This window comes from Salminus brasiliensis, chromosome 7 (genome assembly GCF_030463535.1).
Source record: "Salminus brasiliensis chromosome 7, fSalBra1.hap2, whole genome shotgun sequence".
NCBI lineage: Eukaryota > Metazoa > Chordata > Actinopteri > Characiformes > Bryconidae > Salminus > Salminus brasiliensis.
Genome location: NC_132884.1, coordinates 6404214 through 6427953, shown reverse-complemented (window position 1 = coordinate 6427953; position 23740 = coordinate 6404214). Strand labels below are relative to the sequence as shown.

Below are 23740 nucleotides of genomic sequence, written 5' to 3'. Positions count from 1 at the left end.
GATGGTTTTCACCAATGCAAAGAACCCTTTCTAGAGGAAAAGAACCATTTAATAACTGCAATGAGTTGTTATGCCTTTACTTAAGAATCCTTTAGCATTCAGCATGTAGCATGTAGCATGCTAAAGGGTGCTAATCTAACTGCCCATATTTTTGTGTCTTGTTTCTTTCCTTTGCTTGTTAAACATAGCTAGTTTTTCCATCCTAAGACTCGATTCTTAGACCAGATGAACTAAAAGGCCTGCAGAAAAAAGCCCACCGCCATTTATTTACAGTAACTCCTGATTCGTTCTTTTAGCAGACGCTGAAATCTAAGCTACATTCTCTGGATTTGCTCTTGGCTAGGAGTCACAGTCACAGTTTTTTCTCTTTGTGTGTGTGTGTGTGTGTGTGTGTGTGTGTGTGTAAGCTGTAGGCGACATTGATTGTTTTTCGGGTGATATACCCTCTGAATGGCGGTAGACTGAGGAGTGTGTTGCGGTGTCACTGGTTCCTCCAGGCTGGATTAGAGGATGGGAGAAGGCAGATTTTGTAGAGATCCAACGATCTCAACACTCTGAAACATGACCTCTCTATTCCCCAGTGCTGCTTAATAATTCACCAACTTTCTGCTCTCGCTCCCTCCCTCTTCCCCTCTGTCTCTCTCCCCCTGCCCCTCTCTCTCTCTTTAATCTTTTATGAAGCAGTCAGGGGGACTGACAGGAGGAGTGGCAGGAAACCATGGTAGACTTTCCCTCATCCACTCATTGCAGCACCCCACTGTCAGTCGGCATAGGCCACAGAACAAGTTGTGGTTTGGTGCATAAATAGTATGTATACTTTAGGACAAAAGTATTGGGACACTCGCTCATTCAGAGTATTAAAAAAAAGAGTCCCTCCTGCTTTGGTTGGAGTAACTGTCTCTACTGTTTAGGGAAGAAGAAGGCTTTCTACCAGATTTTGACTAAGCATTGCTGTGAGCATTAGTGAGGCCAGGATGCTGGATGATCAACACCCCACCTCATCCACAACTCACCCAACCTACAGTGGGCATCCAAATGTGGGGTCAACCTGGAACCCATCCTGGTTTCCTATTGGGCTACAGGCTCCATACAGGCCCTTTTCTGGAGAAACGTACCAAGTCAGAATTGTTCACAGCTGTGGTGATAAGGAGCAGACATCTGAAGAGTTTAATGGCTCTTAAGCTTTGTGCACTTTAGTAATCTTATCTTTCCCAAAAAAACATGTTGCTTAAAGATGAAGAGGTACAGAATAGACAATAGAGGCCAAAGAAAACATTACTTTGCGATTTGTCACCATTAACATTACATAAAAAACTCAGAAGACACTTGTAGGTTCACTGGAGGTTTGGGATAGTAAGCAAAACGTGCTACATTCACTATATGGCCAAATGTTTGTGGACACCTCTTCTAAGGAATGCATTCAGCTACTTTAAGTTGCACCCACTGCTGACGCAGATGTGCAAAACACACACACACACACACACACACACACACACACACACACACAGCTTGTCTAGTCTTGTTCAGACAGGCATTATAAAGTCCCCCAGCATTGAGCTGTGGAGCAGTGGACCTGTGTTTTCTGGAATGATGGATGGTGATCCATCCTATACTTTTGGGATGAATTGGGACGTTTGGGATGAGGTGGGGTGGGGATTATTCATGCCCTGACCTCACTAAAGCTCTTGTCGCTGAATGCAATCAAATTTTCACAGCAGTGTTCCTCCAAAATCTAGTAGAAAGGTTTTTTTTTCATGGAGTGTAGAGACAGTTACTCCAACAGGATGACCTCTATGTTAATGGCTTTGATTTCAGAAGGAAAAAAAAGAATGAGCAGGTGACCCAATACCCATAATACTACCGAGTGTGCATATGGGCCCACCCTTCAATTCCTCACTCCTACTGAATTATTCACATGCCACACCATGCCACATACCACACCATGAGTTCAAGGGCTCAGTATCTGTAAATGAGTGGTAAGAAATAGGCAGACACAACTAAAATAACCACCAGATGGCAGTGTAACATTTGGACAACTGTCCATTCGTACCTATAAATAGTACACCAAGCGATCATGTGTGAAAAGCTGTGTCTGTAGGGCTTAGAGTCATTTTAAGTATTTGGGATATTTAGGGGCTATTCTGTCTGGTGTGAGAAGGTCCAGACATCACAAAGTCCAGTCACATATTTGCTTGTTACAGTGGGCTGTCGGGGGAGGCTTATTTGCATAGGTTTATATAGCAGTGGCATAATAAACAAATGATGTTGCTATGATGACTAGAGACTAGATGAACACGAGCAGACTGTACATCATATTTCCTGGAGCAGACTTCATCCTGACCAGCATTTTCACCGAGCCACATTATGAACCTCTGCCATCGTGTCCGCATTGATCAGCAGGCCTACTGTATGACCTATGCATGATCTGTTGGTCATCATATAGAAAAGAGACTGTCTGTCTTACTCTCTTTCTGACTCACAGTAGAAACGCAACACTCAGTCTTTACTCAGTCAGATACTCAGTCTTTTTTAAGCTAAAGCTATGCTAACCGGAGCAGGCCAGCACCCCCCAGTCATCTGCTTAAGTACCCACATCCCTGTGAGACTAAATATAGGTTAACTGACACACACGGTAGCCTCATGTCTAAAAGTGAAGAGCACATAGGCGTGCTGTCATTCAGGCCTCTTTAAATACTCATGCTAATGCTACGAGTGGAGCTCAGGTTAAATGAAGCTCATGGTGCTTTTCGCTACCATTGCGGCTTTGTTAAAAAGGGACAGTGCTGCTAGTCCTGTCTACAATAACTCAGGGCTCTATGACGAGATGTTCGGCATGTTGGTGGCATGTGTGTATATTTGTGTGTCTGTGTAACACGTATGGGCTCTCTCTAGAGATATGATGTCAGTGTCAAGATATGATCCATCCACTGTCTTTTATTCTTTTTTTAATTTGAATAGAATAGAATAAAAGCTCAGAATCCAGTAGAACAAAGCATCACCTGTACAATACAATAGAATCCCCCCTGAGTAGTATGGAATAAATCATAAATATTATAGAATATGTAGATATAGAACAAGTCAAAATAAATAAAATAGAATAAGTAGAATAAGTATAATAGATCATAATAGAATGAATTAGAATAATAATAGAATAGAGTAGAACAACATAGGTAAGAAGGCAAAAACAATAGAATACAACAGAAAAGAATAGAATAGAACAGACCAGAATAGAATAAGTCAGAATATAATGTAATAAAATAAAATAGGTACAAGGGCAATAGATCTTAATAAAATTGAATTTATCAAGTCATAATAAAATAGAATAAAATAGAAAATGTCATACGTGCATAGAATAAGCCAGACTAAAACTAAATAGGTCAGAATAAAATTTAATATGTCCAAATAACATAAAATAGAATATGTCATAATATAATAGAGTCTATCACAAGAATGGAAGAATAAAATAAAATCATTACTGAGTTGAATGGAATACATCAGAATAGAATGGAATAGAACAGAATATTTCAGAATAGAATAGTATAGGTCATAATGGAGTTGAATATATCATATCAAAATAGAATAGAATACATCATAATAGAATAAAATAGAATAGAATACATCATAATGGAATAAAATAGAATAGAATAAATTATGTTAGTATAGGATAAGTCAGAATAGAACAGGATAGGTTAGAATACAAAAGAATATGTCCCAATAGAATATGTCACAACATAATAGAATACATCACAATAGAATAAAATAGGCCATAATTGAGTTGAATACATCATAATACAAAACAATACATAAAACAATACAGTATAATAGAAAATATCATAATAGTATAGAATAAGTCAAAGTAGAACAGAATATGTCAGAGGAGAATAGATCAATAGATCATAAAGGAGTTGAATACTTCATAATAGAACAAAATATAATACATTATATTAGAATATAATAATATAATTATAATAATCATAATCATAATAATCATAATAGAATAGAATAATTTACAATAGAATAGAATAGAATAATTTACAATAGAATAGAATAGAATAGAATAGGTCAGACACTAATAGTCTAATAGTCCCCTCAGCAGAAGGATCCCCTTCATGAATTACATTCTTCGCATGAGAGCGTGAGACTGTGGTGCTCTGATGTCGCCATGTTGTCTTGTTTGTCTGACTCCAGCTTGGTGACTAATGTTTAAAAATGTCCACTTATCAGAGACTGCAGAGTAATGAGAGCCTCTCACTGCTGCTTACACAAACAGGAAATCCCCTCTCACACACACACACACACACACACACACACACAACCAGTGTTTTAGCGGATCAGTGAGTATTTAACCACGAACAGTGTTCCTCCTCAGCTGAATAGATCTTAAATAAATGACCCTGAGCTGAGGTCAGTCTGAAAGGGCTTTGTAGAAATCACCATGCAGCAGCCTTCGCTGAATCACGGCCTGGAACTCTAAAAATAAGCAAGCATATGATTATGATGAAACGGCAGCTCATGTTTGACTGGAGTTATTTTGATGGAAACGTTCTCTGGGTCTGCATGTGTGTGTGTGTGTGTGTGTGTGTGTGTGTGTGTGCGTGCATGGGGCTCTGTCCCGTATTACAATTATTTAAAAAGCAGCCGGGGTGCTTAACTCCTTATAACTGTGGAGTGACTGGTCAAGACTAAATGTGGATCTCCAGTTGACCTCAGAGTATTTTAATATTATTTTAATATTGATACACTATTGATAACTAATAATACTATTGATAATATCAGTTCATTATATTGGCAAATCATCAAGTGATATGAATTTTTGAGGTAGGATGCTGGCCTAAAAATTGGAATGTTGCTATACTTTAATTGATCAAGCAGCATTATCACTAGCAGTGCCCCTAGTACTAGCAGGGTGAAGACCAGCTCATGTCTCCTCCAACACATGTCCAGCCACCGCCTTTTTCTTTTTGAACTGCTGCATTACTAATGCAGCATCGATATGGCAGCCAGTCCGCTCGGAGGAAAGCGCGGCTCCCCAGTTCCAATACCACAGCGACCAGGCGCCTGTGCTGGTAAACATCCCACTGGGAGTGGTTGATGTGGGCAGGAAGTGTCAGTAACCCACCCCGGACAGATCACAGCCAGTTGTGCTCTCTCTAACTCCGGCTGCTGATGGCAATTCAAGCAACATTATGGAAGAATGGGCATTTCTTGCTCCTGGGCTCCCCATACAGTCAGGAAGTGTACTTCAAGCTTTGAGCCACCCCTAAATGACACGCATTTCTGGACAGGCCGAGAGAGTGAAAGAAGCATGTGGACTGAGGCGGCAGAGTAATACTAAAAGATTTATCACAAATATGACTCAGCGTTACACAATTCTCACGAGTGCTGTCCTGCTCGCTTTACCAGAATTATACACATCAGTTCAGCGGAGCAGCAACATGATTCTGAAGCTGCGATTTTCAGATAAATCTGAAAGCAGGCCTTGGCGGACCTTGAGGTATGCTTGGGATCATTGACTCAAAGGTTTTTGACCCCCTGCCTCCTCAGGAATCTGATATCTGCCAGCGATAGCTTCCTCTGTCTGCCACATCCAGGTAGTGTAGCCAGTGTTCCTTTAACATTGAACTTGTGAATTCTACTTCCAGCTAAATCTCTAGGGACATTCAGTGCTTTGCTCCCTTTTTGGACCCTTTTCCTCGTTTATGAAGGCAGTGATCTCTTCTCTGAACTTTCTGGACAGTTCTCTTGACCTAGCTGTATTTCTAACATGCAGTCAAACGTGACAGTCAGCAAATTCCAATAGCCAGTCCAGGTATTTCATGTTTGGGGTTTTATCTCAAGCACACCTGATACGACTAATGGAGGCTTGGCCACCTGATTTGTACATGTGTGCTCTTATGAGGGATTCTGTTCAGCGGGGTTGAGTAGTTGAGAGACTGTCGTCGTCAATAAACAGCTGATATTTTGTACATTTTGCTAATAAACCTAATTTGCTCAATACATTTTATTTAGAAAAGTGAGGAGAATTCAGTTTTCCAGATTCAGGGATTTTATTCATTAGGCTATGGCTTAGTAACTGTAAGCGAGACCAGTAGGACCATTGTAAATATTGTAGTGGTGTGATGTGGTTGTGCTGTAGCCGTTGCATTGACACTAGGGTTAGTCAGTCATTTCCCCTTTAGCCTGACTGCCCTGGCCTTTCTCTCTCTCTCTCTCTCTCTCTCTCTCTCTCTCTCTCTCTCTCTCTCTCTCTCTCTGTGCGTGTGTGTGAATGGTCCCACCTGTTTCCCGCTGCGCTCTGACCTCTGAGCTCAGTTTAGGCCAGACCGCTCTGCTCTGTGTTTGTATAAGTACGGCCAAAACACTGTAACACCACTCTTCAAAACACACCCTTGACTCTAGTGTGTGAGTGTGTGTTAGAGAGCGCCGAACATGCTGATCTCCCTGCTGTCGGTATGGTCTTATCCAGCTGAGCGGTTGTCGTGGAAACGCTGCGGGGAGCGTATTTGATTTGCAAATATTTTTGGAAAACAAAGTAGCGAGATGAGATGGAAGTAGAGAGGAGATGGTGGAGGCTGATAGTGTGCGGCTAATATCCGCAGCTCTGGATCCTTTAGCGTTAGCAATTAGCCTAAAGCTCAGTGTGAAACAAAGCCATGATGAGCTGATCATGATCGGGAGGTTTTAAGGGCCCACGTCATAGAAAACGTATGGATGTTTTTAGCATATGTACACATTGCAAAGTAAATCTTTGATAAAGTTTAAAAATGGAACCGTTCATTCTTTAAAACTGCAAAAACAGACGGTTTAAACTTCACAAAAAACAGCAGATTTACATACAGCAGTTTTTCTGTTCGGCCTACAGCACTTCATCCCTGCCGGTTCAAGCTGAAGGCACGGTAATAAAAACAAGCTAAAATCAATTTGGACTTTTTTCATCCATTATACCACACAAAGGTGGACCTCTGGGGAAGACTTAACTTTAGTAAATGGATTAACCCCTTACAGTGTTATTGCAGGCTTCTATTACCAGACAATAGCCTCAACAGTTGTACAGAAGTCTCTGTAGACTGAGTAATACACCTTGGTGTGTAATAAACCTTGGAGATTTATTAAGTATTATGAATTTAAAACTTCTTTAAATTAAAAAATTGTGCTCTAGTAAAAATTTCCATTCCAAATGTTACAAACAGCTGAAGTAGACATTGAATGTTTGTGTGATTTGATTGATCAAAACACTCCTTTTTTACATTATCATTTTCCAACTTCCCTTATTCTTTCAAGTTAAACAGGTGGCTTCAGTTAACTGTTCCTTTAAGAGTAGAAATGCTTCCCTTTATTGGACGTTCCTCTTTATTCCACATTTCCCTTTATTGCACATTTCAGAAAGCTGTCTGGGCTGAAACGTCCTTTTAATGTTCACGGCATGAATGGACAGAGCTAATCTGTAGGCTGAATAAGCCTACATTATATACAGGCTGTTTTTGCAACAGTTTTGGAATTGTTAGAGACCTCTGTAGGCATTTTGTGATCTGCTGTTGGACTGAACTTGCTAGGATGGCCTGATCTGACCATGTTGAAAGTTGTTTGCAGTTGTAAATGATTTAGCTGACAGCCGGACGTCTGATTTCAAAGTGTTCTAAGATCTTTTTAAACCCCTTCCCAGACTCATCTGCATCTACACCCTTCCTTCTGAAGGCCTCAGAGAGCTCTTTGGATCTGGCCATGGCAATCAAGAGCAGACCAGACTAAATGAGGTTTAAATAAGACAGGCTGCTCCAGAATCCCCTCTAATGGTGTTCTAATCATCTGCAGCTGATGATGTGCTGCACCCATATATACATCATATTAAAAAATGAAAAATGGAAAAAATGGGGATGGATTAATCAGGTCTAACCAGGTCTGATCAGTATCAGTGTGGCTGATCGGTTTGAGAGTGAATGATTTAGTGTGTTGGATTTCTACAGTGATACTGAGGCTCGCAGCTGGTGTAGCATGAAGTTTTCCACGTACTTGTAGTGCTGCGCAACATGACTGCTCTTCAGTCAAGGACATCACTGTTTACTCAGCGCGGTTAAGCTAGAGAAACATTCCGCCCACCCTTTAACTTATTAAATCCCACTGTTGCTATTCTGCTCGGCCGTTCCACAGCATATTGCACAGCATATTCCTCTCACTGTTCAGTTTATTCGATTATTAATCTCTCAATTATTCAGCAAATTCTATCTAGCAAATGCAGGTTATATGGTTATGAGAAAGAGGAAATACGACCCATATCTATATCCTGGACTGTATGCCCACATGCACACATACACACACTCTCTCTATCTCTCTCTCTCTCTTTCTCACACACACACACACACACACACACACACACACACACACACAGAACTGCTATCCAGGCCGTACTTTGCACACATGGGTAACCCTTTCTGGTACATGCAAACTAACATAGGCAGCAAATTATTATTTGTGTAACCACCCCTCCCTTCCTCCCCACCATCTCTCTCCCTCTCTCTCTCTCTCTGTAGGAAGTAAAGGGTTCTCCCTCCTCTGCTAGGAGAGCTCTGGATCAAAAGAGCATAGGAGCGTCTGGAAAAGAGGTGTCCAATCAGAGTGAAGATATGAGCTTCTGTAAGTACCACCGTCTCGCCTCGTTTTCATGCCTGGCCCGATGATTTGATTGTGTCAGTTAATGTGGAGTGTTTAACCTGTGGGATTTCAGTGAACTGAGTACTGGCTTTGGTTGTGTGTGTGTGTGTGTGTGTGTGTGTGTGTGTGTGTGTGTGTGTGTATGTGTTTGTTTTTGTACATTTGCTGAACAAAAATGTCCTGACTTTGTAGGAAAACTACCTGTAATGTCAGAACTGATGGTTACTTTTAGGGTTAGGATAAGAATATTGTTACTACATAAACACCAGCCAGCCATAACATTAGCACCCCTGACAGATGAAGTGAAAAACTGATCTGAGATCATCTTCAAAGGGTGGATATATTAGGCAGCAGAAAGTGAACAGTCAGTTCTTGAGGTTGAAATTCAGATCAAGCATAAGAATCTAAGCCACTCTGACAAGAGCCAAACGGTGATGGCTAGACGACTGGGTCAGAACATCCCCAAAACATCAGGCAGGTCTTGTGGGATGTTTGTGGCATGTAGTGGTCACTACCTACCGAAAGTGCTTCAATATAGGACAACCTGTGAGCCAGAGACAGTATCATAGGCACCCAAGGCTCATTGATGCAATCCATGGAGGTCTCATCTCATTCAGGACTTAAGGATCTTCTGCTAACGTCTTGGTGCCAGATACCACAGGATGCCTTCAGAGGTCTTGTGGAGTCTGTGCCTTGAATGGTCAGATCTGTTGTGGACCTACTCAATATTAGGCACCATTGCGACCAATAGAAGTAAATAAATAAATAGAAATTTAATAAAAAATGTAATAAAAAAATTTGCATTCTCCTGTGCAGTTTACATCTAAAGTATATATATAAAGGGTAACATGTGGATAACTATTTATAGTTTCTTTTTGTGTGTCTTTTTTATATATTAAGAGGCATTAAACAGCCTCTATAGCCAATCAAACCTTTTACACAACAAGCCCTAAATCATCAGTGTGGCCTGTGCAACCATTTGGACATTCTAGAAAATCTGGCCTGAGGTACGTCACCAATTGTAATTAGGAACTTTCCAAGCTTTAGAAATCCTTTTCAAACCTTGTAGCAACACTCAGGTAACATGAGTGGGCTGCTCTAAGCTTCTGTGTAAAGATCTGAACATGAAAGTAGTCTATGCCCTAAAGGCAGCGAAAGGCTGTGATTCTGTTAGGAAATCAAACCAAAGCCTTAATATGACCACATGCCAAGCTGAGGCAAGAGAGGGATGGTGCACTACTCCACTGTGCAGCACTGCCTGCACAAACCCAACCTTCATTCAAGAGTTGCAAGAAAGAAACCCTAACTGTGACCCCATTTGAGGTATGCTACAGAACATCTAGACAAGCCAGATGAGCTTGTGTCATTGGGCCAAGGATGACTTTGAGGAATTTGTGCCACACTAGCTCTTCTTTGGGATCAGACCAGATGGGCTAGCCTGTCTAACCCCCTGTCACCAGTTCACCGGATGTCCTTCGCTAGAGCACTTTGGTAGGTACTGACCTCCGCATACCAGGAACACCCCACAAGACCTGCTTGATGTTTTGGAGATGTTCTGCCCCAGTCATCGTCTAGCAAAAGTTTCCCAACTGTAACCAAATAATCAGTGTTATTGACAGTGGTTTTGTTGTCACATACAGGACATTTTGCTAGTTCAGACCCTGTCTTCAGCTTATGATGATTTGGAAGAAGACTGGAAAAGAGGGGGGAGAAGTCTGAGGAGTTTTGGACTGGAGTTTGGGTGGCTTCTGCTTTGTGGTAGGAGGCCAGTGCCCCCTTTGATATGTGGAGCCAGGAATGATAGACGCCCGGGTTAAAAGGGAGGTGACGGGGTGGTGGAGGTGACAGGGGGTTGCGCAGACTTGCTGTAGACACTTAAACAAAGTAGAGATGGATTTTATAGGATGTTAAATTATGGAGGAGGGGCATCAGGCATGTTGCTCCTCCCACCATGCTGTTTTACAGTGTTTTTTTTTTACATATAGGTTATATAGGTGTTGTCAAGATGATATGATTGAAGATTCTTCCCTGTTGCCCTGTGACATCATGACAAGTGTGATGACAGACTAGGCTTAATGTGTGTGTGTGTGTGTGTGTGTGTGTGTGTGTGTGTACTTCTATCCATCAACTTTAGTTTGAAATAGACAACCTTGTTTATAGTATTACTTTTCTTGTTCGCTGGACTGACACACTGCTGTCTCACATAAACACACAAAACACACACACACACACGCACGCACACACACTACAATAACACTTCAACCCCCATCGCCACACACAGAGCATATTTTGGACTTGCTATTCATCACCAGAGTGTTTGTTGCTGCATTCCCGTAAGTCAAGAACTAGTTCTGCTTGGAGACTCACCGCGTCATGTTTAAGAATGGATGTGCCTGATGAGCAAATGTGCAGAGACAACTAGGCCATCTAAGAAGTGTTTACTGTGTCATAATTCTGTATGAAATTGTTTTTTAAATAATTGATATCAGTATTTATATTGAAGAAGGGTTAGATTGAGTTTACTCAGACAGAATAAAAGTGTTCTAATGCATAAAAGTGTTATATATGGGTTATACATATGTAAGTGGTTGGTGTTGCGCAACAGATAACAACACCACCTGCCATTGAGTTACAACAACACCATGTGGGAGACCAGGGTTCGATTCCCGGTCTGGGTGACTATACTGCGCTGCACCAATAAGAGTCCTTGGGCAAGACTCCTAACACTACATTGGCCCACCTCTGTAATACGAGTAACCTTGTAAGTCGCTCTGGATAAGAGCGTCTGCTAAATGCCATGAATGTAAATGTAAGTACCTACAGTATATGTAATAAAAAATGTTGTGTATATACAATACTGTGCAAAAAATATAGGCACCTGTAAAAATGAGAGGGGAAAAGCTGCTGATCTGGGCAGTAAGTGTTTATTAGCTCAGTAAAACACTAATATTAGAATAAACACTAATAAGATTCAGACAGAAAGTCGTGGTGGTTCTCCATCACTGTGTTCATTAAAACATTGAAATCTACTATTATTTATAGCCCATCAAACACCTAGTTTCAGTTAAATCAGGACTTAATGATGGTAAATCAGGTGAGCTGCTGCTAGGGGGGGGGGCGTCCAGGAGAAAGCTGAAGGAACCGAGCTCTGTTCTTCAGACTAGCTCACAGACAAGATCTCCCTACTTTCTTTCTTTAGAATGAGAAGATCTTGTTTCTCCTTTTTACTGGATTTATGTTTACCCGCATCTGTTCTGATGAGATCTGGAGTTTCTATAGTAAAACTCTCTCACTGATGAGAGAAGTGCTTTTTAATAATGTGCTTAATATATACACAGTCAGTAAATGACACTGGTCTGTTGAACACTTATTTAAATGTAGTGCTTTATCAGGTTGCCCCAGTCATGGGGCCACCCCATCCAAAGTGATATAAGCATAACAGGACACTTTTTATTCACGTTTTAATAATCTATTTTTAGCTTATAGAGATAATTCTGTCTAATTCTATAACCCAAATACTCCAATATAGGAAAATAGACATTTAAGGTCTCCATGATGTGTAATATTCATCTCAGACTTTACTTTTAAACTTAGCTGTTTGTCACCTATATTTAAGGCTGAAGTTTAGTCAGTTGTAACTAAATTAAGCCAGCTGTAATAGTTTCCTGCTAATAACAGAGCTGGTCTTAACTAGTCAACGCTGGTGGAGGTCGGTCGGTGCTACATGATCTACAACAGTGGCAGCATTCACATTCAAATGCTATGACAAGCTTATGAACATCCAAACACACAATATAAGCAGCTAGATTTCTTTTTTTTATTCAGTTTTATAGATTTATTTTATATGTTGAACAGCTTCTTGTTGACAGTTTTAGCACAGAGACAGAGTGCAGTGTCTAACATAATGGCTCAAGATATTATTGATCTATTTTGGCATTAATTAGCTGCAGACTCTCTATGTTGATTTAATCTCAGAAATCACCTTCATGTTTTTTCTTAAGTAATATGAGGGTATGGTTTATTTGTTTGCCAGTGCTCCTGGACCTTGCTTCTTGCGGTCAGGTTGTGTAACTACTGCCAGGCAAAAACGAGCAGACATTAACTTATGTATTCCATTATGATTTATCACTTTTAGTTGTTGCATACTGTATAGAAATTGTAGGTATTTTGTTCAATATATGCCATTTCCACCCAGACTATTTCATTTTGCATTTAGAATCTGTACTAAAAACTGCCTATAGATGCTTAATTAAGTTTTACTGTTCATCTGCTACTATACAGTTATTTGCCCTGAATGTAGTTCATATCTCCGGCCACTGGGGGGCCTTCTCCTAGACTTCTCTTCTCCAGCTGATGAAGATAGGTGCTTTGCTCTGGAGGGAAAATTAAGACCTGATCTTAGTGTTTCCATTTACAAATGTCAGTTCTAAAATTTTAATAAAATAAAAAACAAATAACAATAAAAATTATATATATATATATATATATATTAATATTTAAAAACATGGTTACAGGCTACTCCAATATTCAGGATAGTGCAGTGATTCTCCTTGATGATTTATTAGGTTCATATGGAAATATTGTAAACATTGGAGGTATTTCAGTTCAGTGCATCTCTTTTTTAGTGTACAGTGTTTTGTCCGTGTCAGACCCTTCCAACCTTCTACTATTTACAGACTACTCTTTACCCACTAATGCATTACTTCCACCTCATTGCCTGGTGACATCAGTACCTTTGTATAATTGACTGACTCAAAGCTTTCATACATAATATAAGGAGTGAAGCACCGTAGACATGTGCTTCCTGTACAGTGTGTCGCATGTTAGCCGGTCATAGCGTGTAATGTCAGTTTGTCACTTCAGTCAGAGCTAATGAACTTGTAATGGACTTTACTCAGCTTGTATTAGTCTTGGCTGTACAAGTCCAAAAGGGTAGGGCAAAGCTTGTGGAGCTTTAAAATGGAAAGAATTTTGATATTTTAACAGTTCATATGAGTTCATATGAGTTTCATAACAGTTCATATGAGTATTGTCTCATAAATGAAGGCAAAGATAGAAAATCAAAACGTAATACAAAGAATTTAGTATCAAAGTAAAAGTAAATGATTTAACAGATTGAATTAAGAGTTATAATCTCAATAGAATTATTGATTTTCTCTAATATCAAAACAGTGGCATTTTTTGGATGTTTTCACCTATTTTGTTGAAATTAAAACTTTTTGGACATTTGTTTCTTATAAAATTATTAAATACTTATTTACTAAAATAATATACTAAAATGATGACTCTTTCTTGACAAAATAATGATTATTGGCTGGACATTTTACATATTACTGGCAAGTTATAATTTCTTTTAAATATTTAAAATAATTTTGTTGAAATAAAGACATTTTTTTTCTTTTCTTTTTTTATTGAGATGATAATCATCCCACCTAAAAATGCACTTGCATTCAAATTCAGACACTTGTTGTTCCAAATACTAAGAAATTCTTAAATTCTGAATTTTTAAAGATTCTTTATATATTTTTATGCTGATAAAATAATTAAATAAAAACTTAGCATTAAAATGAAAAATAAAATGAAAATAAAATGTATTAGTGGTGTCTGACTGCTGTCATTTGTTAGCACTCGTTTCAGCCCATGACGTGGTGTAAGGGAATCAATGAAATGACTGAAACGTGATCTTGCGTGATCATCCCATTACATTCCCGTTCTCAAAACCCACCCACAGACATACATGTTCTCTTATTCACTCATTTCTACTATGTGCTGTTTTACTACCAGACTCTCTTTTATGTGAAATCCTCAATATTATACCTGCAGCCTAGCTTCTGTTGCTGTGTGTTTTGGTGCAACTCCATGTATAGACATACACTGTAGATTCACCTACATGTACATCAGCTTTGTCAGCCTTTTTCTGAAGTAAGAGTGAATGAGTCTGAAGTCTCGTTCTCAGACTGTATGTGTGTGACGGTATAGGAGTATTTGTGTGTGAGTGAGTGAGCGAGTGACACCGTCTCTCTCTATGACTTCAGGTTAAGGGCATGTCTGGCAGCCAGGCTAAAAAAGGGACCACCATTGCTGCCGATCCTGGTCATCTTTTTTTAAAGAGACGAGGTGGATAGAGGCTGGCGATGGGGGGAGGTTGGGGGGTTGGGGTAGAGGAGGGGGGAGTTGTCTAAAATAAAACCAGCTGTCTCCGTCCTCTGCCACTCTGAGGTGAACAGGACAGAAGCTGTCTGGAGCTGGTCTCCAAAAACTCACATTTACATCCATACACACACGCACAAGGAAAGGCACTGGGTGTCCGGGCTAGCCGAAATCTCCAGGTGGGATCTGTATCGTCCAGGTGACGCTGGTGACATCGGTGATAGACCTCTATTCGGTAAGTGCTGTTTCACTGAGATGGGGCCTAGTGTGAAGCATGTGGTGTAAGACATAAGGAGTGTTTTATTTATTTTATTGTTAGATATCTTTAATACCTGCATCCTGAGGACTACTGGGGTCTACAGGAAACCCAATAGAGACATTTATTAGTCCATGTGTTTTCCTTTGGCTTAATATCCTGGGGGTTGTGTAGTTATTGTGATTATATGCTGATCCATGCACAGTGTAGCATAGGTCATCTTCAGTGCATGGCTTTGAATTGAGAATCACCCTAAGCTATTTGACTCTAGCCTCTGATTTAATCAGGCCCTTGATATTCAGGCTAGTCAAGTCTCCTCCGGTTGGCGAGCGGTCGTTAATTATGTATTGTTAGCTCGCATGTAACTCGATTACATCACAGTGAAAAATGAATATTGATGAGCGTGATTTACATCAGGACAAAGTAATTAGAGAGCGCAGAGTCGCTCGTAATGAGTCACTCTATTGTTTTGAAAGGGAAGAGTTTCGAATGACGGCCGACTTACGAGATAACTAGTGTCAGGACTTCTCCGAGGGAATTATTTCCTGGTGCTTCAAAATACAGAGAGGATGAAGGATTTGACAAATCTAACACAGCAACACTTGAGCAATGAATAAAGTTAAGAAGTTAAGAGGGTTTTGATTCTGATGTCTCCAAATAGTGGCTGCTGATAAAATGCAGCCCAGCTCAAATGGACTGTATGCCTGGGGCCTCCGTAAGTGCTTTCAGAATAGAAGAGAGTCAAATGTTAGACCTCTCTGGACTGCTTAACAGCAGCTAAGGAGGGGGAGGAAGAGAGATTTATCCACCGAGCGGTTCATACCTGTGTATTTATGCTTGGTCCCCTAAAATTGCCTAAATGTTAAAAGAATTGTTCAGGAAGAGAAGTTTCACCACAGAGGTGGTTCATACGTGTACTTAAAGCCAACTCGCTTGAATGTGCTAATGTCATTTTAGAGGCTTTTTCATAAATTATATAATTGTAAAATAAGTTTGCGGAGTGCTTGGTCCTTAAAATTGCTTTAAAATGACCATAAAATAGACCATAAAGAGCTTCATACAAATATTTTTATGCCCGAATTGTAATATTATTATTATTATTTTTTGTTTAAAGTAATTAGTGTTATAATACAGTTTATTAAGTTAATCTTCTTTTCAGTTTGTCAAGTGCTTGGTCCCCAAATATTACTTTACATCATATTTAGTTATATTTTTCTTTTTATTTTAGTTTGTTGAGTGCTTGGTCCCTGTAAAATTGCTTTAAATATTGAAGGAATAGTCGAGAAAGAGAAAAATAACTACAGAATGAATCATACACATACTTTAAAGCCCAACATTTAATCAAATTGAATGTAACTTAATTTCCTATGCTCATATTTTAGTTTGTTGAGTGCTTGGTCCCCGTAAAATTGCTTTAAATAGGAAAGTAATGGTCTAGTAAAGTAAATCAAGTGTAAAGGGAATAGTCTAGAGAGAATATGGGTGGGAAACCAGTGGATTTTAGGAACCAGAAGAGCTTTCTGGAAATGCTCCCTCGTGCTTCTGACATTTAGGAAGTATCTCTTCCTGGTATCTCTCTCTCTCTTTTGCTATACCTCTGAAATATGACACTCAGCAGGCTTTTCTATAAATGAAGTGGTTTAATTTTATCTACTGCCCAGATTACTCTACAGCAGCAGAGAATGAAAATCGAATATATTGTTAGATATTGTTAAATTATATATTTCAAAATATAAACAGCAGATAGAATTTATTCTATATGCAGTTATTCCATATTTCATAATATAAATAGAAGGTGTAATTTACTGTCAGTGGGATGTGTTGGGGTATGTGTTTGAGCACGGCATGCTTTCAGCACCTTCGGTTCCACATTGTTGCTGGAGTTTTGTGCCATGGCATGCGAAGGCCTGTCTGTCTCCCCTGCTGATATGTCTTTCCTACCACCATGACAAATGGGTGCGTGATCCCTCTGTCTCCGCATCCCTCCATCCGCCTGTTTGAAGAGTGTCGAATGTCCTCTATCTCTCAGGTGTAGAGTTTCGGACCAGCTGCTACTAAAACCCAGCTTATTCGAGACCATCTCGCTCTTTCTCGCTCTCTCAGGATAGCTTTACACTGACATGCTCTAAATAGCAGGCCCTGCTAAAATTAACGGCCCGGGGAACATATCTTCGTCACATGGTGCCGTTGCGGAGGTTTAACTGATGTAAGAGAGAAGCGTGTAGGTTTATGACACAGTGACGGTGAGTGGCCTAAATGCATCACCGCTTAGCCGTGCGCAGCATCCCCGCCGCAGGCGTCATTCCTTTTGACACTCAGCTCCAAGAATGTGCAAAACAATTTCAGATAGCTTTTCCAGAACAGGGACACCGGGAGCGCATTGTGCAGTGAATGCCGAACGCCTGCAGTGAAAATTCCAGCACGGAAACGGCTCAACGTCAACTTCATTTAGACAACACTTGTGTTGACGTTTTAGGTCTGAGGTGTTTTAGAGGGCCCATATCCTGCAAAACATACCAGAACATACCAGTGGTACCTGCATGGGTGGCACAACCAGATACCAGATAGTTTTATCCACAGGTTCCATGTTGGCCCCACCAGAGTCTGGGTAATGGGACCAGGAGGGGTTAAACATGGGCCCCATTTGTGCATGGATTTGTACACAGGGGCCTAGATGGGGCCAATGTGAGATTAAGATGGGCTGTAATGATGGGGCTCATTTGAGAAGCCCAACTCGGTTGCCGTAACAACACATGTACAAACCCATTCAGAGCTAGTGCCCACCTGGAACCCACCTAGCTCACGTTCCACCCATGTGAGCCCTAATTGAGCATTTTGTCTGGGCTGTATCCACCTGTTCAGCCTACAGCAGTCTATGCGCTTGGAGGAAAGTGCAGAGTACCCAGCTCTGATTCATTGTCTGGCAGACAGCTGTGCTGGCCGGTATCACACTAGAGACCTATGGGGAGAGAGAGAGAGGAAAAAAAGAGCCATCTACCCACCCAGAGAGACACCCACCCAATTGGGCTCTCTCTGGCTCCAGCTGCTGATGCCAGGCTGCATGACCTGGCATTCTTTTGGCATTTTCTTTGCTTTTGCTGAAGGAAACCTATTATTTTCAGGCAAAATTCTGGTTTGTAGACACCCCTTCTAATGAATGCATTCAGCCACTTGCAAATTGCAAATGCACACACACACACACACACAGCATGTCTAGTCCACACAGACAAGTATTGCCAATAATATAGGACTCCCTGGAGCAGACAAAAATAGTAGAAAACCTTCCCTAGATAGTAGAGATTTTAATACCTTTTATTTCAGAGGGAGCTCTGCTAGAACACAATGGTAAAAACAAAGGATGGAAACTGGATCGGGCCTTGCAATATCAGTGGGATTGAATCAGGACATCTCTAATTTAAAGCACTGTTTCTAGAACCCTTTTAAAGGTTTAATGAAGTTAATGTGAAGATTCATTTCCAATTAGGCGGGGTGGTAATCATCCAACATCCTGCTCTCACTAACGCTCATGTCGCTGAATTGAGACAATGCGTCACAGCAGTGCTCCTTCAAAAACTAGTAGAAAGCCTTTTTCCTGGACAGTTAGAGACAGTTACAGCAACAAAAGCAGAATACACTCTTTTTAATGTCATTGATTTCAGAAGGAATGAATGAGCAGGTGTCCCAATACTTTTGTCCATATAGTGTTAATAGAACCTTTAAGTTTTCCAAATAATTCTATTTTATTATGCGCTTAGCAAATCGTTTTCTATGTAGTGATGCAAAAGATTATTTAAGCAGTAGAACTAATTAAGTGGTACTTTAAAGAACCACAAAAGGGAAGAACCGCTACGCAAAGAACTATTTAGGACTTCAGATGATTCTACATAGAATATAGAAAATATACTCTTAGTAAAAAGGGTTCTTTGACACAACAGTACTGGAACCCTTTGTAAATGACACATTGAACCATTTTAAATGTTTCTTTAAAGAACCATTTTAATCAAGCCTAGAACCAATAAGAACTATTACGTTCCCTATAATAACTAAAGAACCCTTAAAGAACCCATGGTTTACGGTTTTAGAGTACATGTAATAGACATCTCCACTGAAATCAGTTGGGTCTTCTTAAAGCTGAAGGTTGAGCTAAAGTCGATGTGTTGGTGATGAGGAGCGTGTTCTGAATGTTAATTCTGATTACAGTGGAAGACAGAGGAGGTGATTGACAGAACCGACTCACACATTTTACAGCAGCATACCTCACACTTCACTAAGACTGCAGGTCTAACTATAAGTAGAAAGAGAGAGCGAGCATTAGCCATCAGTCATTATTCATGCTGTCAGGATGGATATCTGAATATGCTGTTTTTAAAATGCTGCACATGGTCTAATGAAATATTATCATTGGGCCAAGAATGGGTCAGCTGACTGCAGCTGTGGGGGCACTTGAAGGTGTGTGTGATGGTGTGTGAGTCATCTGATAAAGTTCAAAAACAGTCCTAAACACTACCTTGTATGACTGCAGCTTATATAATTATGAGCTAAGCCAAATAGTCTCGCAGGTACAGGTATCTTATGGTGTTCCAGAGGTCAAAGAACCAGCTGGCTGTGAACCAGCCTGTCTTACTGCTGGTGCTATCCATGCAGCCATGCCAGAGGGAGCTCTGCTAGAACACAGTGGTAAAAACAAAGGATTGAAACTGGATCGGGCCTTGCAATATCAGTGGGATTGGATCAGGACATCTCTAGTTTAAAGCACAGTTTCTAAAACCTTTTTAAAGGTTTAATGAAGTTGATGTGAAGATTATTTTCCAATGAGGCGGCGTGGTGATCATCCAACATCCTGCTCTCACTAACAGTCTTGTTGCTAAATGCAATCAAATCATCACAGCAATGCACCTCCAAAGTTTAGGAGAAAGCCTTCTTCCCTGGACAGTATAGACTGTTACTCCAGCAAAAACAGGATGATTTTAATGTCCTTGATTTCAGAAGAAATGAATGAGCTGTTGTCCGAATACTTTTGTCCATATAGTGTATATGGAACCATTGGGTTTACTAAAGAATCCTGTTTATTTCTACTTTACGCAAATCGGGTTCTTTTTAGTACTACAAAAGATTATTTGTCTCATAACAGTAGTGGAACCATTATCAGTGATTAATAGAACCAGTTTAGAAGGTTCTTTAGAGAACCACAAAGAGAAGAACCGCAAGGCAAAGAACTATTTAAGCATTCAAATGGTTCTTTGTTGGACCATTTCTCTTACTAAAGAACTCTATTAACACATTCACTTAGCAAAAAGGATTCTATATAGTGCTCAAATGGGTTCTTGGACTCACAACAGTAGTGGAACCCTTTATACATGATACATAGAATCATCTTAAATGAGTTTCTAAAGAACCAAATAGAGAAGAACCATTTTAACCAAGCCGATAACCATTAAGAACCATTAAGGATTCAAAAGGTTCTTTGAGTCGTCACTTCAAAACTGAAGAAAGCTTGAACCCTTCAATACTCACAGCTCTTTTACAGTGGTGAAAGAGCTGTGGAGCCAAAACGGTTCTACGGCATCACTCAAAGAACCCTTCGTAGCAACTCCAGGACAATGTCTGCATGTATAGATTAGACCTGCAGTAACTTCACCTTGGAAAAATACCAAACCACCACCTGTCTCTGTCTCTGAATTTCAGTTGCAGGCAGCGCAGGTGTTTTAGGGGACCCACAAGGAGATACTGAAGGCGAGACTGTTCCTCTCAAACAACGACTGGCCTTGTATCAGGCTGCCATCAGCAAGGAGGAGAGAAGCCCTACTAGTGTGGTAGGCATCTACTGTACATGCATGCACTCATGCATACAGACACACTCACACACACACATACACTCACACAAAATGATCCGCTTACTATCTTCTTCCACGGAGAGGAGGCAGGCGAGAGGTTTCTGCTTCCCTGGGTTACTCTCTCACTTCCTGATTAATATTGATCACTGTGTGAACTAATCTGAGAGAGAGAGAGAGAGAGAGAGAGAGAGAGAGAGAGAGAGAGAAAGGACTCTCAGTGTTTTTCTACATTGCGACGCCTCCTGCAGGTCAGCCTAAGCAGCAGCCCGAGCAGCAGCCCTTTCTGTAACTTGGCTGTGTTTGTGTAGGTCATGGAGGACTCCGAGGCGTGCTCTCTGCCAGGTGGTCTGGCCAGTGTGAAGAAACAGTTTGAGAGTCAGAAAGTCAGCTCCTCTTCCTCCTCCCAAAGCACCGTCACACAGTACCATTACCAGCAAAGACAGGTAACAACCCCCCCACACACACACTCACACACACACAGTACACTGTCTGATGTCTGATTACTGCTATTTACTGCCATCATCTGTATTACATATCATTGCTGTTACGCAAAAACCCTGTATCTCCATTTACGGAATTGTATATTTCTTGTTCTATATATTGTGTCCAAGTGTCATGACAAATGGAGTGATGTGGGGAGAGAGAGTAAGCCATCTACCCACCCGTAAAGAGCAAGGCCAGTTGTGCCCTCTCAGGCTCTGGCTGCTGATGGCAGGCAGCATAACCAGGGATTCGAAGCAGGGACCCAGCAATCTTCGGGTCAATATTGGCCTGTGCCTCATTTATGCTGATATAACAACAGGGATCCCCAAAGTTCCCAAAAAGTTTGTCATTGTGGAGATACAACCTTTTTGCTTGACAGCGACACACAACAGGTTTACTGATCACATACTGGTCACATTCTTGGTTCCTGACACAACCATAACCCCGCTAACATGTCTATGTGGGGCCTGTATGGTTAGCCCAACTGGGAACCAAAACATTTTTGTCCTCTGGCTCAAATATATCCACATATGGATGCTCACCAGTGTCAGTGATGGGACCATGGGCCCCATCTGGGTTGTACACTGGGACCCATGTGATATTAAGGTGGGCTGTAACAATGGGGTCCATTTGGGAAGCCAACTAGGTCCAAATAACAACATAAGCCCAAACCCACTCAGAGCCCATGTCCACCTGGAACCCACCTAACCCACCTTCATATGATGTAAAGGACGCCAAAGTATTGATAGAATTATTCATTAGTTCACATTAATTTCTTTTTAATTAAGATTAATAGCATTAATACATATTGAGAAATGTCACACATATATTTTGCACCTATATGAACTTGTGAGATATCTAACGAGATGGTCTACCTGTCTACCCCTTCAGAAAGTATACTGAGTTGTGTGTGTATCCATGTGTTTGTGTGTATTAAATCTGTTAACAGGAGGTGGCAAGCTCATCTGAAATGAGTGTGAGAAGCAGTGTGAGAGAAAGTCACAGCACACAGGTATATATATATATATATAGATATAGATATTATATAAATATAATACAGAAAAAGACAAATGGTATAATAGTAATTACAGAGAGTTTACGAGCTGCTGTTGTTTACGACGTGTTTCATGCCGCTGCACAGGTCGCACAGGATCACAGAATTCAACAGGACGTAGCATCCAGTTTCGGGAACCACTTTGATGAAAAAGGTAAACTCTGCCACTTGCATCTGACCTCCAACTCCAAATTGTTCCTAGTTGCTCCCTACTGGTTTGTACTTTGTCTGTACATTAGGCAGTCATATACGCTAAACGGACAAAAGTATTGGGACACTTGCTCATTCATCATTTCTTTCTAAATCAAGGGTATTAAAAAAGAGTTTATCCTGCTGTTGTTGGAGTAACTGTCTCTACTATACAAGGAAGGCCTTTGACTAGATTTTTTAAGAGATTTGCTGTGAGGGTTTGATTGCATTGAGTGACAAGATTGTTAGTGATTGTTAAGATGTTAGAATGTTGCACCTCACCTCATCGCTACCACAGCTCAATGCTGGGGGGCTTTAATACCTCTCTAGCCCACGCCTGGCATTAGGCACGGTGCCAATAGGTTCCTGTTTATCTGCTCCAGAAAGTCCTATTCTATAGGCAATACTTTTCTACAGGGACTAGACAAGCTGTGTGTAGTGTGCATTTGCACATTTGTGTCAGCAATGTGTGCAACTTAACATAGCTGAATGCATTTGTTAGAAAAGGTGTCTACAAACACCTTATTCTAATTACATTTCGGCTCTCATTTCTTTCTCCCTCTTTTCTCCTGTTCTTCTCAGTGGTCATGATTGGAGGTCAGGAGCTGCCTAAAGTCTCCACCCAAGCTCTGAAACAGCAGCATGAAAAAAACATAGAAGGAGCCACTCCAAGCAAGCACGTCAAGGTAAAGAGGGATCCTGATCACACAATGTCAAATGCTCAGTTCATGTATTTGCGGTTTGTTCTTTTTATCTGAATATTTCTGCTGTCACTGGGAGGTCTTTCATAGAGCTGAAAAAAATAATTTGATCACTAATAATACATTATGATATGTTATTAAACTATGTGATACTTTGTAATAGTAAGTTAGGCCAAAACATTTGATCTTTCAGGTATTATCAGGTAAGCAGAGAATTTTGTAAAGGTTTCTTCTTTATCCTCTGAATCTTTGCTGTTTGGTTCTAGCCATTTCATACACACTATGTGGACACTCCTCATAATCATTGAATTCAGGTGTTTCATTTGGTCCCACTGGCACAGGTGTATAAAATCATGCAATCTGGCTTTACAAACATTAGTGAAAGAATGGGTCATTCTAAAGAGCTCACTGAAGTGGCTCAGCA

The 23740-nt window shown here is 40.5% G+C and overlaps 1 protein-coding gene across 1 annotated transcript in view; it reads left to right on the top strand.

The window, feature by feature from the left end:
• The window catches only part of xirp2a (xin actin binding repeat containing 2a), a 40397-nt gene that overhangs the window by 5810 nt on the left and 10847 nt on the right, over positions 1 to 23740 (top strand). The window contains exons 2-7 of the mRNA XM_072683584.1: positions 8529 to 8631; positions 20741 to 20868; positions 21198 to 21332; positions 22322 to 22384; positions 22514 to 22580; positions 23198 to 23301. Coding sequence (XP_072539685.1) covers positions 8529 to 8631; positions 20741 to 20868; positions 21198 to 21332; positions 22322 to 22384; positions 22514 to 22580; positions 23198 to 23301 — 600 coding nt within the window. The remainder of the gene's footprint in view (positions 1 to 8528; positions 8632 to 20740; positions 20869 to 21197; positions 21333 to 22321; positions 22385 to 22513; positions 22581 to 23197; positions 23302 to 23740) is intronic.